We start from the raw sequence: 18,654 nt of genomic DNA, 5'->3' as shown, positions 1-18,654 counted from the left end.
TTTCACAGATGACATCAATTTCTACAAATACATTTAAACGTAATACAGTGATTGCCATCAGGATGAGACTTTTAACCCGCATAACTAAAAATGTTTCAGGATCAAATCTTTTACCCTACCTTTAATTTATTTGTGATCATAGACACGATTTTCCGTTTTTTTTTCGTGCCATTGAGCATGAATGTCTTTTTCGTCTCACACTCTCAGAAATGGGGGTACAAAAGTTGTCACTGGGACAGTACCCTTTCAAAAAGGTACACCTTTGTACCCAAAGAGTGCATATTAGTACTTTGAACTGCCAAAATGTACCTTTAAAGGAACATATTTGTACCTAAATGGTACATATTAGGACCTTTTTTAAAGGGTACTGCCCCAATGACAGCTTCGTACCTTTATCTTTGACAGTGCAGTCAACACGAATTTCTAGTGTGTTTGTGGCACGACTCTCTTTTTTGTATCATTTTATGTTTTGTTTTCTCATTGGGTTTTTTCTATTTTTTTACCATTGTCGGTTGGGGTTGGGGTTAGAATGACTTTTTGTTACATTTCAGACATCCTAACCAAACCCCCAATCTAACCCCAACCCCAAGCGACAATGACTTAAAAATAGGAAAAACGATAGGAAAATAGGAAAAACAATAAATAAAATGACACGAAAAAGAAAGTTGTGCCACGAACACGAAAAACTATTAATAAAAATTTCGTGTTGACTGAGACGAAAAAGACATTCGCGCTCAATGGCGCGAAAAAAAGCGGAAAATCGTGAGATTGTGTTGGTATATGATATTTCTTAGCAACTAATTATATCTATAGACGGTTTTAATCGGACGCACGTGATACACGTCTGGATCCAAACCTTACTTCCGGTTTCGTTTTTTTAATGGTCTGACTAGTTGCTAAACTGATCTCTTGAACAAATGCCTCGTCGAAAATAACAAATGTTTTGGTTTCCTATTAGGTAATCTATGTGTTGTTTTTTTTCCTTTTTATATAAATAAACTACGTTTAAAGAACTTTGTTGTTATTTATTCTTAGCGGAGTTTACCGGAAGTTACGTGCGGACCGCGACAGCCGCTTGTTTATGTTGTTACTGCTGAAACCGTCTAGACAGAGATAGGATTGGTTGACAAGAATGTTATTTCAGAAACAACAAAATTCCTACTGTGATTTGATTTTACTCTGAAAATGATACGGTACAGTATGGTCGGACACCACTAGTGAAAATGCTTCACTTTTGCATTTTTCTGATTTATTTTTTATTATTTAATCAGATTATCATCATAACATTTAAGGAAAAATTTAATAAAATATGCAACCATTCTCTTTCACAAAATGCTTTGGAATGGACTCCACAAGTGTGTTTGAAACCTGATTCCTGTTAGCTCAGTTTGATGTGAGGAGCATCTTCGACCTAAAATCTTTTTCATGTTCTACAAACTTTTCTTCATTTAAATTTTTTCCAAAGCATTAAAGTGTGTTCATTTTCAATTTAGAAATTTTTGTAACCCCATGTACCTCAATTTGGAACTTCTCAACAATCAATACCAGCAGTGACTGAACTGATGATGGGTATTGGTTTTACCTGCCAGGCTTCACTGCTGCTGGTAGGTTGCTCAGGTTGGACGCATTTGAAAGAGTGCTGCATTGAAGCAGCTGCTTACTGTTCCTCAACACATTCCGGTTGTGGCAGACAGTGAGCGCGTAACCAGTGAACGAGCGTGTGCGCGCCCAGCGACTGACAAGCACGGAGTCATAGAACCGGGAACGAGTGCCGCTTGTCTCCTAACCAACGTCCGTTCAACTCACTTCGTGCACCGGCTGCTGTCCAGCAGGACCTGCTGAAAATGATTCGGACCTTCGTCTGTTTCCTCGGATTGCTCGTCGGTGGCAGTCAAGGTATGCACGAACGATTGTGAACATGAAAATGAGAAGTGTGAGAAAAAAATACTTGGATGGCGATGAAGGGGTCTATCTGAATGAGGGGGACGTAGGAGTGGGGGATTTGTTGTGTGGTGCTTTGCAGTTCGGGCACGTATCTTTGAAGAAAACATTTCTTTTGATAGATTAAGCTTTGATTTTATTTGGAGTGCAAAGCATCTCTGTTTGCACTTGTTATCATAGACTTAATAGGGGCTTGAGAATCGGCAGCGAAGTCTTGCATGCGTTTCTAGAGGTATACTGGATGAGATCTACCTTTTATTAGATGCAGCCTAGATATGGATTGCATTGACTCACCGACAACAAGTAACTTTTTGCAGCTGGAGTGTATGTTAAAATTGCAGTATTTGTAATGCAGTTTACTTGTTTGACATAAAATGTGTTCTTTTGATGGACAAATGCATGCCATTTGTTTTTTATTTGACTAACATTTAATTGATTAGAAAAATCCCATGATTGTCTGATGTATTTGACATAAGTAATTTCATTGGGGAAATGACATTTGCTTGATAAATATGGCATGTTAACAACGACAAATGTCAAGTTTACTGGATAAATTAGCACCAGCCCACCAGCAGGAGATAAACATAAACACACGTCAGCCCACATGAAAAACACTGTAGTATACTTTAGTATTTACTATAGTAAACTGCAATAAATTGTAGTATGCTCTAGTAATTTGCTGATTTCTTAAGTAGGCGATTAACCATAGTACATTGATTTAATAGTAATAATATGACTTTATCATTTAAAAAGTAAAAAAATAATTATAGTATATATTTTACTACAGTTTACTACTGTAAATATTAAAGTACACTACAGTATTTTTCATGTGGGGATGAATGCATGTATCGGAAAGCAGCTCCACTGATCTCACTTGAACTTGATCATCAGCTGTGAAAGTTGACTGGGCGGTGTATGCGTCTGCGCACGCAGCGGCTCGTGCTTCCCACTCGACGGCAGGTGGGGGTAGAGCGCTGCGTATTCACCCATTTACAAGGCGCGACCACCAAGGATAAGGAGTGTCCATATTTTTAAAAGAGCAACTGAGTAAGTTTACTGATAAATCATTTGTGTGAAATAGCTTCTACGGATCTGAGTTGCTCTTAAACCAGACGTGGTGATGCTCTTTGTTTACATTGCAGATCTGTGAGGGGTTGAAAGCTCAATTGATAACAATGCATTTTCACACAGCCCTTAACATGACCGTACAACTGCACAGCACCAATATACAGCCACCATTTAATATTTATTTACACTCTAAAAATACTGGGTTGGTACCCATGATCCCTGCTGAAAAAACAGCATAGCAAGACCAACATATGTTGTGTTTTGGTGCTGGTTTGCTAGTGAACACCAGCTAAACCAGCACTAGCACCAGCATCCCATGCTGGTCATACCAGCAAGACCAGCATAGACCAGCATAATTCCCATGCTGGTTTGATGCTGTTTTTTTCAGCAGGGATTGGTATGGACAAACTGTCATTCGGTTTAGCTAACCAATGCTATAGATCAAATATGGACATTTTTAAGGCCAGCCCATCAGTTGGGTTAACCTACAACCTGGCATTTTAGACTGTAAGTTAAAAGTTGAATTTGTCATATTGCAATGTATACTTTTATGCAAAGACACTGAAATAGTATGTATGTATAGTATGTATAGGTATACGTATAGGCTTATGGAACAATGGAGACTAACCGTAAATATAGATTATCCATGAGGAATACCAGAAATGTTCCCAGTGTTGCTTACATTGTTTGTAGGATATCCAATAGTAATATGATTTTAGAGGAACACATTATTGGCTATGGTGACTGTGGTATTGCAGCAGAAATTATAGTCACATTGTGGTTGTAAATGTGGTTGTACGCTCTTAAAAACAAGGGTTTCTACAAAGGTCTTTGTCAAAGCCCCAGATTCCAATAATATCAAAATTTAAGTTTTGGCTTTTAGTACAATGTGTTAGCCCTAAGAATATCTTTAAACTATGCTCCAAAATTTGCATTTAGATATGTAAGCATTTCAAAACATTTCATTCACCAATATAGACAAACATTTTGTATGACATCATACACTCAAGCTTTTCAGCAGATTCCAGGCCGTGAGGTAAACTTAGTGCTTGTCGATAATTCGATAACAATAATGTTGGCTATATAATTTTTTCAGATAGAATGATAATGATGGTTCGATAAGTGATCGATAATGTTTGCGAAATGCTGCGCACATGCATTTTGCATACTGCACTTCCGGATGCCGCACGCAGTCTATGTTTACAATAACAAGGTCACTCACTTAGTTAGACTTAGATGAGCAGCAGTAGCTGGGTTTCCATCCATACGTAAAGTGAATCTTTTCAAAATTTGCAAAAAAAGAAAAACAAACTGAATTCTCATTTGTATTGTGCCTCAATTGATCACTTTTTTGTGTTAATTATCAATATCAACTGATACAGAAAAATATACACAAAAATTGTCCAGCCCTAGGTAAACTAAATCCTATTTGCTATTTTAGGAGAAATACCACAGCATGCTTAAGGGACCGTTCACATGTCGTCCCTAAAAACGCGTGGAAAACGCTAGAAGTGAAGGTTCTTGTCACATGACCTGTCTGCTTGCGGCATTCTGAAAAGTGTTTTTAACTCGATGCAGTGCGAAAGAGCCTGGAAAAAAACGAGTGCGTCGCAAGCGCGTCGCTTCCATTATTAGCATGCATACCGCGCGCCTACATTTGAAATAACAAACTTGAGTGCGCAAAAGACGCGATATGTGCACAGCCCACTTAAAATGTTAAACTTTAGTTTTGTGGTTGCATCGCTTCTCGGCACCTTTAATGTGACTTCATTAAGAATCTGTACGTCAACAGCATTTATTACTAGTCTAGTGGTACACAACCAGTCATATTATGATGTCAGCCTGGGGCCTGGTATAACCACATCCAGCTTCGCTAATTGATGCTTCTCTGTTTTCTTTGAAATGTCTATGACTGACAGCTGCAGTGAACCCTGGCTTGTTCATCAGTTCATCATCACTAAAATCCCATGATGATATACGCTTGTTAGAGTGATGCTTGATAGCGTGACGGCAGTTAAGCTGTAATTTACGTTAGCATTCTCTCAGGAATTTCATCACTGTGCTATGGATCCACCTGCTGCTTGGATTGCTTGGATAAGAAAGTGAGCTCTGGTAGTCTCAGAAAGGTTTAGATCCCTGTTTGACTTACGTTTTTATGATACAGGATTGTTGGATTGTCTTCAGAGAGGGAGAGCAATTTGCTGTGCCGATATCCATTAGCACTCCAGCTCTTGGCTCTCTGTTCTTTGTTATTGTAGGTTGGCTCATAGCAGTGTTTGTATGTGAGTCTGCTTTAACTGAGGATCCTGGTGATAAATCGTGTGCAGTGCTGGTCTCGGTGGACACAGTCCTTTGAGGTGTTAAGTACTGTAATGATGGGATTTCTCCAAATCTCCCAATGAATGCTAACAGTGAAGCATTAATAGATTTATGGCCTGGAATTGTGTGCTGTGTGTGTAGTGCTTGATACGGAAAGCCGTATTACGCTCTCTGAGGATGTGTCTGTGGGATGTGGTGGTTCATGAGTTGAAAAAAAGCGTGTGTGTAAAGAAAAGATAATAGAAATGAGCCCTCAAATGACTTAACCACGCACTGTGCCATATTAGAGATGTTAACAAGTGATAATGTTACAATTTCTCACTTAAGTGTCCCAGTGTTTATTGCGAGTTTTAACAGTAGTGTCAAGGTTGTCATCTAGTTTATGTGCTTCATGCTTTGAGTTTATTTAGTTTGCTTATTATTTTCAAAAGCTAAATTGTGTATTTATCTATCTCTATGTGGCTAAGGACCTTATTTCTGCAACTTTAAAGGTGATTCTCAATATTTCGATTTTCCTCAGATTCACCTTCAGATTCCAGATTTTCGAATAGTTTTATCTCAACCAAATATTGTAATTTCCTAACCATACATCAGTGGAAATCATGAATGATGCATCAATCTGAATTTAAAATGCATACATTTCAATAAAAAAAACAAGACAGCCTCATGGCATTTTGTAACTTTTGGTGCATTCAACTCATCTCGGATATATCGGATTTACGAGATAAAGGCACATGAACACTACCACAAAATCATAAATACCACTGGGAAACTCGAGTTTGGGCATGTCTGAACCTATTCTTTAGTTTTTTGTAAGTAGAGTTAACAAACCTTACTGTATTTTCGTGTAATTTTAAGTGCCCCTTTTTCATTTAAAAAAAACAATGTTATTTTTATTGGGATGATACAATGTGTTCGTGTGGTTTATGCTTCAAAAAACACATTATTTTCCACATAATGTAAATTTTTTTTAGCTCTAGATTTCACTCTATTCTTGTAACGCACATATTTTGTACAAAACTCATCAATTTGTAAAGCGCTGTGTCCCTGATTGGCCAGCTTATCTGTATGTTGTGATTGGCTTGAATACCTCTGACGCCAGCCAGGAATGTGATGTGACGCTCCTTATCATGTTTGAAAGATTTGGTCACAATGCAATGCTGACAGGAGTTAAGGGATTAGTAAATTTTCTTAAAAAAATTTACTCATCACCATGTCATCCAAAATGTTGATGGTTTTCTTTGTTCAGTCGAGAAGAAATTGGGTTTTTGCGGGAAACATTCCAGGATTTTTCTCATTTTAATGGACTTAAATGGACCTCAACACTTGACAGTTTTAATGCAGTTTAAAATTGCAGTTTCAAAGGACTCTAAACAATCCCAAACGAGGCATAAGGGTCTTATCTAGCAAAACTATTGTCATTTTTGACAAGAAAAATGAAAAATATGCACTTTTAAACCACAACTTTTCCTCCTCCTCCGGCCGTGTGACGAGCCAGCCCGAACTCACGTCATTGCGTAATGACGTCGAAAGGTCACGTGTTACATATATGAAACGCACATCAGCTGACCATTTTAAAGAATAAACTGACACAAAAACATGAATTACTATCATTTGACATACAACAACGCCGGAACGGTCCTCTTTCTCCACACTTGTAAACACTGGGGTGGGGTGGAGTTTCAATACCTCTTGATGTGATGACGTATTACGGAAAGTCGCGCTGGTGTGTCACACGACCGGAGGAAGACGAGAAGTCGTGGTTTAAAAGTGCATATTTTTTATTTTTCTTGCAAAAAGATGGCAATCGCTTCGCTACATAAGACCCTTATGCCTCGTTTAGGATCGTTTAGAGTCCTTTGAAACTGCAATTTTGAACTGCATTAAAACTGTTAATTGGTGGGGTCCATTAAAACGAGAAAAATCCTGGAATGTTTTTCTCAAAAAACATAATTTCTTATTGACTGAACAAAGAAAGACATCAACATTTTGGATTACATGGTGGTGAGTAAATTATCTGGATTTTTTAAAAGAAATTTGACTAATCCTTCAACTTACAGGCTGTGAGTCCAAAGAGGTAAGACTTATGATAATGTCGGTCTTGTCTACATCACCAATCCTAGGAAGTAAACTATTACCTACAACCCTTGTGTTTGTTGTAGTCCAAGAAAAGAGATTTATGTTGGAGACGATAACTCGCATCATCGTTTACTTTGGGGTTTGTATTTTTTGCATATCGTTAACATGCACTTATACACACTTACACATCAAAGGAAATGTAAAATCGTGTATCGGACTATAGGTGCCCTTTAAGGAAATTCACCGCAATCTTGCACTGACGAAAGTGACTTGAACCCACCTGACGTTGTAAACACAACTTACCAGCTAATAAATAAGACTTGAACCCACTATTTTACAAGCTTCTTAGGAATTTGTGCTTTCTCCATTGTCATATTTATTCGTACGTTTCAATACAATTTGCTTTCGCCCCAGTGACCTTTGGTTTAGGGGCGGTGCTAGTGGTGGGGCTTTATTGTTGCTTTTTATTAATCGTAAAATCGTTAAGTCAGGGGAATGGGTATGGAAGAAAGCTAAGTCGTCTTTGAATCTCTCTTGATACTCTTGCACCATCAATAGTAGAAAGCCTGTCTGAGGGTCTTAAGAAACGCCTGCTGTTAATTCCACTTAGAGAATTCTCTTTCCATTGACTCTCAAAGGCAATTACAAGGATCTATGGTTTCGTATATCACCAGCTCTGGGCAAACGTGTAAAATTCCAGTATTACTCTCAGGCCTCCTGTGGCTCCAGGGATGAGATATCGAAAATACTACAATTTCTCTTTAAATTTTTCCAGCTATGCTGTCTGTGATTTTACACTGCGTAATAGAACTTGGTTTGTGCTATAAAAGGCTAAAACATTAAGCTGTTCTTATGAGAAAACGCTGGTGTGTGACTCCTCTCGGTGCAGAAATTGATCGTATTATGCAATTAATTGAGTGAATAGAGTGCCACACAAGCTTGTATGGAAATGGAATTGCCCCCCGTGGGAGTTCTATATGAAAATCAATTTAAAAAGTATTAAGAGTCAGCATGCTGTCCCTTAGAATATAGTGCAATTGCACTGTTAGTGAAATTATGCCTGTTTTAATGGGTGTTCTCTTTTGATTGTTCCGTATACCCACCGGTACTCCACCCCATAATTCTGTCATCTTAAAAAAACTGTGTTTACACAACATGCCTGATGTGTGCTAAACCATTGGACATTTTTCATATAGTCAAGCTTAGTAGTTTCAGAAGTTCGTAAAATGATGCAGTATTCACTTAAAGATTACAGCCGTATTGATCTGGTAGGCCATGATTGTGTGAATTATCCAGCAATGGTATAATGGACGTGTTAGAAGATGGATATTACAACAGTAACATGTCGAGAATTTGGATTTGAGACCACCAATGTTTTGCAGGTAATTGCTTCTTGTGGTCAGATAAAAGATGAAAAAGACTCCCGTGGAAAGCGGTCCAACTTTTTTCCCAGCGGGACTGTGTTGGCAGCAAACACCCTCTTCGCAAGTGTACACTGCATTTAGATGAGAAGACAGTGATGAATAGAGACTATAAAAAGTTGGAGAATAAAGAATGGGCATAGCTTGGGTGAGGGGGTAAAGCTTGGGTCTCGTATATCCATACGGTTAGAGGAATTGTGGGTAAACAGAGTGATAGATGTCTTTCTTAAGGCAAAAAGTTTGATTTATAATTGCATTCAAAAGTTCACCCTTTTATCTTAAACGTACATTAAAATGTGATTATGCAAATCCACTCAAGGTTTTTAGACACATTTTGTGCATGTAGGGTGAATGGAGTGAGAGATGGCAATTGTGCTGTATTTTTTATTTATTTAATGTCTTTTTTTTAAAATGTACTTAAACGTCTGCTCAAAGCAATTAAAGACTCTCAACCACACATTTGACTAGTGCCTATAACGTCAGCAGTCATTTCTGAAGCAGAATATTATTGTGGAAAGTATGTCAGCAATCAGCTTGCATTATCCCCCTGGATCTGAAAAGCACTGCTTGACCTTTTTTTTAAAGTTGGTAGTCTATGGCCAGGAAATGTAAGTGAATGATAGATGTAGGAGGACAAGTAGAATTAAACGAAAAGAAGGTATGAAAATATGTTTCAAATATTGTACAGTGAGCTCCTTTGAAACAGAATTCGGTGCAGCTTTGGGTCACAGACCTTGTGGAGCATATTTAGGTGATCTCATATCAAACTTGTGGATCGTATTTATCTGTTCTCATATCAACCTTGTGGAGCATATTTAATTGATCTCATATCAACTCGCAACCAAGCGTTATTGCTAAACTTAAAGAAATAGTTCACTAAATTTGGAAAATTCTCTCATAATTTACTCATTCCATTGTATTTGACTTTCTTTCTTCAGCTAAACAGAAACAAATAATTTTATATTAAAATGCATGTTAACCAGTTAAAGGTTACGATGATGACACCTACTGTTTTGTAGGCCATGACGTAACTTACTGTAGTACACATCATTACTAAGGGTGTAACGGTTCTCAGTAAAAATCTGAATCATGCCATCACTTCCCTTGGGTTGGTACGAGTTTAACCGATAAGCCTGCACATGACAACCCGATAACATCATTTAAAAAATCTAAACAGCCACTACTAGACAGTTTAATCGGACGCACGTGTGTTGTCTCGGCTACGCATCTGGTTGGAACTTTACTTCCGGTTTCTGTTTGTTAAATGGTCTGACTAGTGACTAAAATGAGCTCTGAAACAAATACCTCATCAAAAATAACAAATGTTTTGGTTTCCAAAAGACAGGGGGAGACGTCGATGAACCACCACTACAGTATGTGAAGGGAGGTTTGGCAGCCGGTTTGTAGTTGTATACATTATAGTACACATTTTAAACAGCAATAATAGCTCAGTGTCATTTTTTATACGCTTTAGCTATGCCCTAAGGTAATCTACGTGTTGTTTATTTAGCTTATTATCAGAAATAAACTACTCTAAATGTACTTTGTTGTTATTGATTAGTGATGATACGTTCGTGAACGAATCGTTCTTTTTGAACAAATCTTTTAAGTGAACGAATCGTTCTCGTTCACACAATCCATGACTCATATTTCTTGTTCACTGAAATCTCCCTCCCCTCTTAAGGAGCACGGACAAATCAGGTGCGGCATTCTTTCTGCCTTCAAAGAGTGACAAAGTACGAGCCGATGGCGATCGAGTATGCGCTGTGGCCGAGCATATTATTGGCTCAATGTGCTGAACGAATACGCCCTTCACTGACCGAGTCTAAACGAGAGCGAGATCGCGTTCGTAAACGTAAACAAACTGAATGACTTGTACAACCTAATGAATGAGTGGCGTCACGTACAGAAAGCAAATGCAATGCAAACAATCTATTAAGTAAAGTTATAGTAACCATAGGCAGACTATTTACCTTAATACAAATTATTTCACTATTAAGGTAATTACTGTAGTAAAACGTGGTAATTCTGTTTAATATAGTTTACTACAACTATCTTGGTCATTCTGGTTACTGTAGTAAAAACAAAGTAAATGTGTGGCTGCTGTTCTGTTAGCCAGTCGTCTCTGAGTGTGGGCTGTTAGGAAGAATATTGGTTTGAGCTGCTAAACGAATCCACCTTTTCACTGAACTTTAGTCAGTCATCTGCATTTGAATGAAGTCATGAACGATATTACATGATTTGTGAACGAGGGTCTGATGACCGAAGTCATGAACGACATGACCGAAATTATATGATTCTTGAACGAGGACCCGATGACTGACTGAACCAGAGGAGACCTGCCAATCACATTACAGCATGCAAGTCTTTATTTACAACAAATTCAAATTAGATGTGCTATAACTGTATGTGTGTCTTAATGTATTCTGTAGCTGGTTAAAATTATGCTTAGTACTATTTTACAATTTTAGCTTTATTAAAGCCTAATGAGTTTTTGTTAAAAGTCTATTTCATTGTCTTATAACACATAAGACACACATCTTCGCCACCTCCTGGCATATTTATTTAAAATAAAGGTCACTGAACGAATCAGTGAACGAATCTGAATGAATAATTTTGGTGAACGGACTGAAAATGAACGAGTCACTTAGATGAACGAAAATTTCCACTATTATTGATTCTTAGCGGAGTTCCCGGAAGTTACGTGTTTCACGAAGGCTGTTTGTTTATGTTCTTACTGCTGAAACATTCTATACACAGTTCTGATTCAGACAGGGACATAATAACAATACTAGCAGACGCACTAAATGTTTTTATTGCCATTTGTCAAAACAATGAAGCTCTTCAGCTGTAAAGGTTGTGGTTTAAAACTCTTGAAACGCTGGACAGAAAAATAAGTTTGTCAATAACTAAAGTAGTGTTCTGTTGATTTGTTCAGTTTTTCTGAACATTGCCAAAGCCAAACCGTACTAAAACCGTAACCATACAACCTTGATACGAACGGAACCGTGAGCAGTATGAACTGTTAAATCCCTAGTCATTACTAGTTATGAACAAACACACCAAGGTAATTCGTAATCTTTGCCACTTTCGCACAGGAAACATGCATGTAGGCTACTGTAGGTTCAACATGATCTCACAGAAAGTCATGTTATAGTCACAAAAAATTGTATTAATCTTTTAGTTTCCATGGCAGCTTTTTTCGTGCCTTGAGCACGAATGTCTTTTTCATGTTACTCGCACAAATTTCTATAAATAGTTTTTCATATCCATGGCACGACTTTCTATTTCATATCATTTTATGTATTGTTTTCTTATTTTTCCCCCTATTTTTAAGTCATTGTTCCTTGGGGTTGGGGTGAGATTTGGGGTTTGGGTTAGGATGAGGTTTTATGTATCTACATGTTTTTCTTCTGCTTTTAAAACTATTCTCGTCTGGAGTTGGGGTTTGGGTTAGGACGTCTAAAAATGTAACAGAAAGTGATTCTAACCCCAACCCCAAGCGACAATGGTAAGAAAAAAGTAAAAAAAAAGAGAAAACAATACATTAAATAAACGCGGAAAAGAAAGTCGCGCAACGGACACACAAAACGTTTTATAGAAATTTGTGCGAGTGACACAAAAAAGAATTTCGTGCTCAAGGCACGAATAAAAGCTGAATTTATTACATTTAATAAATGAACAAAATTTTTCATGACTATAACATAACTTTCCGTGAGATCAGTCTGGTAGTTTACATGAACGTAAGCCTGGCCTGTATTTATTTACACACAGTAAAACCCAAAAGTTAACTCAACTCAAACAATTTAAGTAAACCGGTTGCATTAGTTTTAAAACACATACATTTGAGTACTGTGAACTTAAACAAATTGTGTCATATGCAGTTATGCACTTTAATTTAAGTTCACACTACTTAAATATTAGTGCACAACTGCACATGACTCAAGTTCACAGTACTTAAATGTATGCGTTTTAAAACTTAAATGGTCTAATGCAACCGGTTTACTTAAATGGTTTGAGTTAAGTTAACTGTTAGGTTTTACAGTGATACTGAATGTTCCTCATGACTATTACATTGTTAAGTTCAGCACTGTAGAGTTTTTTCATTAAAACATATTTAATGTTAACATTGAACGTACCCGATTCGGTGATCAATACATCATTTTATGTTGCATTTTCATGGGCCACAGTATGTGTAGGTCGTACTCTCATGCTAAATTTCTAACACTGCCAGAAAATAATGGTAGGCTACAGTATCTTTGTTCACAAGAACGTGATAATGAGGTGCAAGCATTCTAGCTCTGGTTATTTTTAAAAATTTTGCCTATATGTCCCTAAAAAAACAAATTTAGTAGTTTTAGCAACAATTAAAGGTATCCGCACAAAAGTAAGATTGTTTAGATTTAAATGCAAATTCAAATAAATTTTCAGTAGAGATCATTAAGGCTTTTCTGAAAGCTGTGCCCTCTCAATGTATTTATAACCAGAGTAAGGTCTTTGTGTGCCGTCATTGGTAATGCAGTTTGACATTGGAAAGTGACCTTTAAACGTATTTGCGTGGCCCCGAATTTAAGAACTGCAGCAATGAGATGCGAGATGAACATCAATACCGCTTTTAAGAAGTAAATATGATATTTCTTTCCAGAGAGAGGTAAATGAATGATTAAAGGTCTGTTTTGCCCTGCTGCCACAGTTAAACTTGAGAACATTTCATCACTGTGATGAAAGCTTTCACGGCTGTCTGTGGAGGAACCGAAGCCGGGCCGCACATGGAGGATCATTATTTACAGCACAGATAAGTCAGATCATGTGACAGTTGTTGGTTAATGATTAATGTAGCAATGAATCTGTGTATCTGTGGGAATTAGGTTGCTTTTTGTAATGTTGGATGCGTTTCAGGATGCGTTATGGAGAGCCTGACAATGTTTATCTGATGGTCTCTTTTGGCAGGGATTTGATTTTCTCTCTCTCCTCAGGGCTGTACTACGGTGCTGGTCTTGCAGCTTTTGTAGTGTGCGATGTGAGGAAATATTAATATGATTGTATTGAGAGTAAATCTTTGCTTAGGAACCACATGAATATGATGGTTGGCAAAATGAGCGGGGTGCATGATAGTGTGCCAGTTTTTGCAATTTGTATTGTGCACTAAATTCCAGGAATATGAAACCTTAAAAATTCATCTGCAATATTGTGAAATGTTATGTTAATGTAAATTACTTTCGGTGTACTGTTAATTTTGGTATTGAATCACTAGTTATTTCCTTGTGTTGAATTTGGGTCCTGAAGCAAACCACTTGATAGATACAGTATGCTGGATTTGTGTGTCTATTGAAAACCAGTTGATAACCACTTTATATATGTTAGCGGTGTGTGTGTGTTCAGACCGAAAGGCTGGCACCAGGGACATTATCCTCATTTACTATAGATCGACAGACCTGGTTCATTACACAGGCTGTGTAAAGAGTTAGAGGTATCTGATTGAATTTTTCTCTGACTGTCTCCCCCTTTCTTTTCTATTTATGTCCTTAAGTGCAAAATCCTCAACTGAATCAATGCCAGTAGTCCCTTCTTTAATTAAATCTACAAAGTGGGTAACATAATGATATTTGCTTTGTACAATGTAGCAGTATCTCAAAAAAGCAGCCCTGCAAAACCGCGGGACAATTTCCGATAGGCTTTGTATTTGCGGCTCTGACAAACGTCGTACCGGGTGGAAAACTAGCGTTGTTTTCACATGGCCGAGTCTGATGGCTCAATTGAAAGTCAGCTGCAGTAAGTGATTTATGGCTTGGTTTTAATCAGCCTGCTGAAAATGCAATTAGACAGGGTTCCCACCGTGTGTAAATGAGCCGTCCCAAAGCCACTCGGGGACGCATGCTGTTAATTAGCCGGGTAGGGCACCTGTTAGCACTCCGAGCTGGGCAGTATTGGAAAAAAAGGAAGGGTCACGTAGCCACTGGGAAAGTGGTTACTAGAAGGTGGGTAAGGCACTTGTTAGTGGACCAGTCTAGACCACAGGGGAAAGAAAGTGGCCACATATGAAATAAAGTGGGAAGAAAGGCCACTGGTAGGATAGTTGCTTGAGATATCAGTGACGGGTAAATGTGGAGTGGCAGAAATAAATTGGAGGACCCATGATCTTTAAGAGCAAGAGAGTGCTTGTTAGTGAGCCACAGGAGGCTTTGCTGTTAGAATGGACCAAAACAGCAGCGATGATTCGGAGGGAGAGATATAGTGAGATTAGCAGGTGTCGAATGTGTAAAAGAAAGTCTGGAGGAAATTGGAAGGTTGTCAACGATAGGCCGAATAAGGGGTTGTCAGATGGGGGACATGTGAATAAGAAGTACATAGTGTTGCACTGTGGAAGAAGTTGTCAGTTTACTAGATACAGTATACAAAATGGTTAATAAGCAAGTTACATTTTGGTGTGTTATTTTTGTGATGTATATAAGCATGTGTGTATCTACAGTATCTACAATTCCAAGTACAATATTTGCTTGTAATGCCCCCTCAGGTTAGAATAAACAATTAAAATAAGAGGTGTATGATATATATGGACAAAACACTAAAGTTTTAAGCTATTTATTGGACAATAATTATGTCCAATAAATAGCGATAATTATGTCCAATAAATGTGGTTTATGCAAAAAGGCCAACCACAGTCTATTAGGGAATCTGTGTTTTATTTGAATATACAAAAAATGCATAGAAAAACAAAAAGCACAGGTAATAAAGCATACACTGACTACAATTTTATTACAAGTCTAGGGGTGTAACAATACATCGATATGCAGGGTTTCCCGCAGCACTTTGCAGTTCGGGCGGCCCGCCTAAGTTGGAAAACCCTACCGCCTTAACTAGGTCTTTCAAAAAAAAAAAAAGCTGCATAAAAGGCCGTCAAGTGCATCTCGGAGAATAGCGCAGACGCGCTTCACACCGGCCGAAATGAAAGAAAGACGTGGTCTGTCACTGTCTGGAGCCAGTAGATAAAACGCGTGTCCGTGTGAACTGTAAGTGGACTTATGTTTTGGGTTTATTTAAGCCTGTTATTGTATTAGTCTATAGTTCTTGCAAATTTAAAGTAAGTTAACAGGTGATTTTGTTGTTTGAGCAACCTGCTAGCTAGGTTGAACGTGCCTGTTGATTCTATATAATTGTTGAGTGCTCTTGCTCACGTTATTTATGTGCATTATTTACATGCTACAGTAGTTACACTCCTTTAAGATAATGTAATTAATAGTGGGAAATACAATCTTCGCGCTATCTGTCATCATTCGCTAGACGTTCTGCAACATCTGCTTCAGTTTGTGTTTATTAACCCTTTAGTTTCACTTCATCACGGAGCTATTCCTGTTAGAGGAATCTATTAAAAACATTTAATTCATTAATAATCTAGTATGTGTTCATTTTCTGTCATAGTTTCTTCAAAATTAAGTTTTATTTTCATTTTCGTCATGACGCGTTTGCCCAGCCCCCCCCACCTGGCTAACCCTACCACCTAAAATAACAGATTTTCTGCGGGAAACCCTGATATGGATCTCTAACTATTCAGTTTCTAACAATACGATTCATCGATGCCACAATTAAAATATCAGTATGAGGTACCTTTATTTTGACATTTTCGCCAAGGCGAGCACTTTCGTTTATTTTCATGTGCTAGTCTCAGCATGTAAATGCAATGCAGCAACAAAGCAGTTGTATCAGCGTAAACACAGCGAAAGAGGCAGAATGCTATCGGATGCAAATTGTGGGTTTGGAAATATTTTGTATTTGGAAAATGGATTGGACAAAAAAATTGGCAGAAAACCTTTGCCAGCACCAGCTGAAATGTTAAAGACTTTGACTGTTGCCATCATAAGTTTGATTTTATGTGACATTTTTCCTTCATTATTTATTATTTATTTTCTTTATTTAAAAATATAGAAAATATGTTATACATTTTGATTGCATTCATGAGTTATAAAAAATGTAACTGTTTAACTAGGCTTGTAATATTAAAGTATCGATAATTAAATTGAATCGAATCAAATCGTAATTGCACTGAAGAATGTTTGATGTATCAGCATATATCATATTGCTGGCTGGGATCATTGATTCTGTATCGAATCGCAAACAACTGTCTAATTTTCACCCCTAAAACCCTCCAACATGCATACAAAAATTGTTATACATCTTTAATAAAATATTTGTATAAAGAGCGAATATGTCAATTGCCCCAAGTTGGAAATCATCTTTGGTTTCTACTGTATACGCATGTTTAACATCTATTTTGTGCATTCTTATAGTAGCATTATGGCAATTAATAATGTCTGACTATGTTGCTCCAGGCATACAGTATATTCCTCAGTAAGTTTTGCCTATTGATGCAGTCACGTACTAGGATATCTAACAGAGTATATTTTTGTCTTTTAATCTATCCAGTATCGAATGCGAGTGAATGAAAGAACAGAGACAGGAAGATCAGAAGTGAAAATAACAGAAAACAACAGGATGTCTTCCTCATCAGACAATACCAAGGAAATTTCTTTCATTTAAAACTGTGTTGTGCCTTATAGAGCTCAACTCAGAGATGAATCCACTTCATTAGTTTGTGACTTTTAGAGTTTCTGCCTCTAGTTAAAGTGGGTCTAATATTAAATATTCAAAAGGGAGTAATGGGAGAACTTTAATGAGCATGACTCCAACATTGGGGTCACAATTTGTGTGATAGATAGACAGATTGATATGGGAAGAATATTAATAATCAGGATCATTATAATTGCTCTGATAAACATGATGCGCCATTACGTTTCGCTAGCTGGCAATTTGATTCGACTGTGACCCCCAGCACCCATTTCGGCAAATCATTTCAGCGTTATGCTGATGGTTCAATATACATCCTAATAAGTATTAAATGCCTCATCTAATAGCTAGGCATGTACAACGTCAGTATAATCGAGTTGAGCTAAAGACGTGAGTGTACTTTTTTCCAATATGTCCGGAGCTCGCGCTTGACGCGGGGCATATTGCAGCAGCTCATGTTGCTGACACCAACACAATGGCATCGCACAGCTTCAGTGAGTTTCACCAGACTGAGCAACCGAATGCCATCAAATTCACATCTGCTCAGTCCCACTCTTTAAGCCGGTTCCCATATGCTATTCCTTTGTGAGCTTGTATTTATGCATGCATGTGTGTTGCTCTACTGCACGGCTAAGATGACTTCCCCTGCTGTTGGATTTTTTTTTGCCTTTCTCTGCTTGTTCGCTTGTTTTCAGAGGTGCAATCGCCACTCCTGAGTGAATATTTTCAGGCGGTAATGTGGGGAAAGTTTTAGGTCTAGTTAAGTCTTGTAGAAAGTGGTGAACCTGACTCATGCATTTGTCTTGGAAGCGATACCAAACACACCCCCTAGATCCCGAATACACTCCCACTTTCTCTTTGTGTTCTATCTTGCATGTATATTTTTATTTTAGCGTAATTTGACTGTAATTATTTTTCGCACGTCGGGATTTGAGTGCCGGAGTGGAAAGGCTTTATGTGTGGCTTGCTTTGATGCATTTTGCGCACTGCAATTTTTGGAGCTCAGTCCCTATTTATTTTCATTGAATAGAAAGAACAACTTCCCGCTTTGTGTTCCGTGGAAGAAAAATGCCATACAAGTTCAGGAAGTACAAAAAATTATGGGGTGATCAGGGAGGACAGGGTTCTGGAAATTACAGCATGCTTGAACTCTCACATTCTACATGAGCATCACAGCCCAATGTCTCGACATACGTTTGTTTTGTATTCATTTTGCCTGCATAGTTGAGACAGCTTTGGCTTTCTCTGATGGTAAGACAGTATT

The 18,654-nt window shown here is 37.8% G+C and overlaps 1 protein-coding gene across 4 annotated transcripts in view; it reads left to right on the top strand.

The window, feature by feature from the left end:
- Positions 1 to 1,595: 1,595 nt before the first annotated feature.
- The window catches only part of ncam2 (neural cell adhesion molecule 2), a 269,337-nt gene continuing 252,278 nt past the window's right edge, over positions 1,596 to 18,654 (top strand). For 2 of the 4 annotated variants that reach the window (XM_055214609.2, XM_055214608.2), the window contains exon 1: positions 1,598 to 1,896. In XM_055214609.2, coding sequence (XP_055070584.1) covers positions 1,845 to 1,896 — 52 coding nt within the window. In that variant the 5' untranslated portion in view covers positions 1,598 to 1,844. Of the gene's footprint in view, positions 1,897 to 2,943; positions 2,989 to 18,654 lie in introns of those variants that run through there. The other 2 variants (XM_055214611.2, XM_055214610.2) reach the window with 2 other exon arrangements.

This window comes from Misgurnus anguillicaudatus, chromosome 17 (genome assembly GCF_027580225.2).
Source record: "Misgurnus anguillicaudatus chromosome 17, ASM2758022v2, whole genome shotgun sequence".
NCBI classification, from domain to species: domain Eukaryota; kingdom Metazoa; phylum Chordata; class Actinopteri; order Cypriniformes; family Cobitidae; genus Misgurnus; species Misgurnus anguillicaudatus.
Note: the sequence above shows the minus strand (reverse complement) of the source record. Positions and strands in the feature narration are given on the sequence as shown.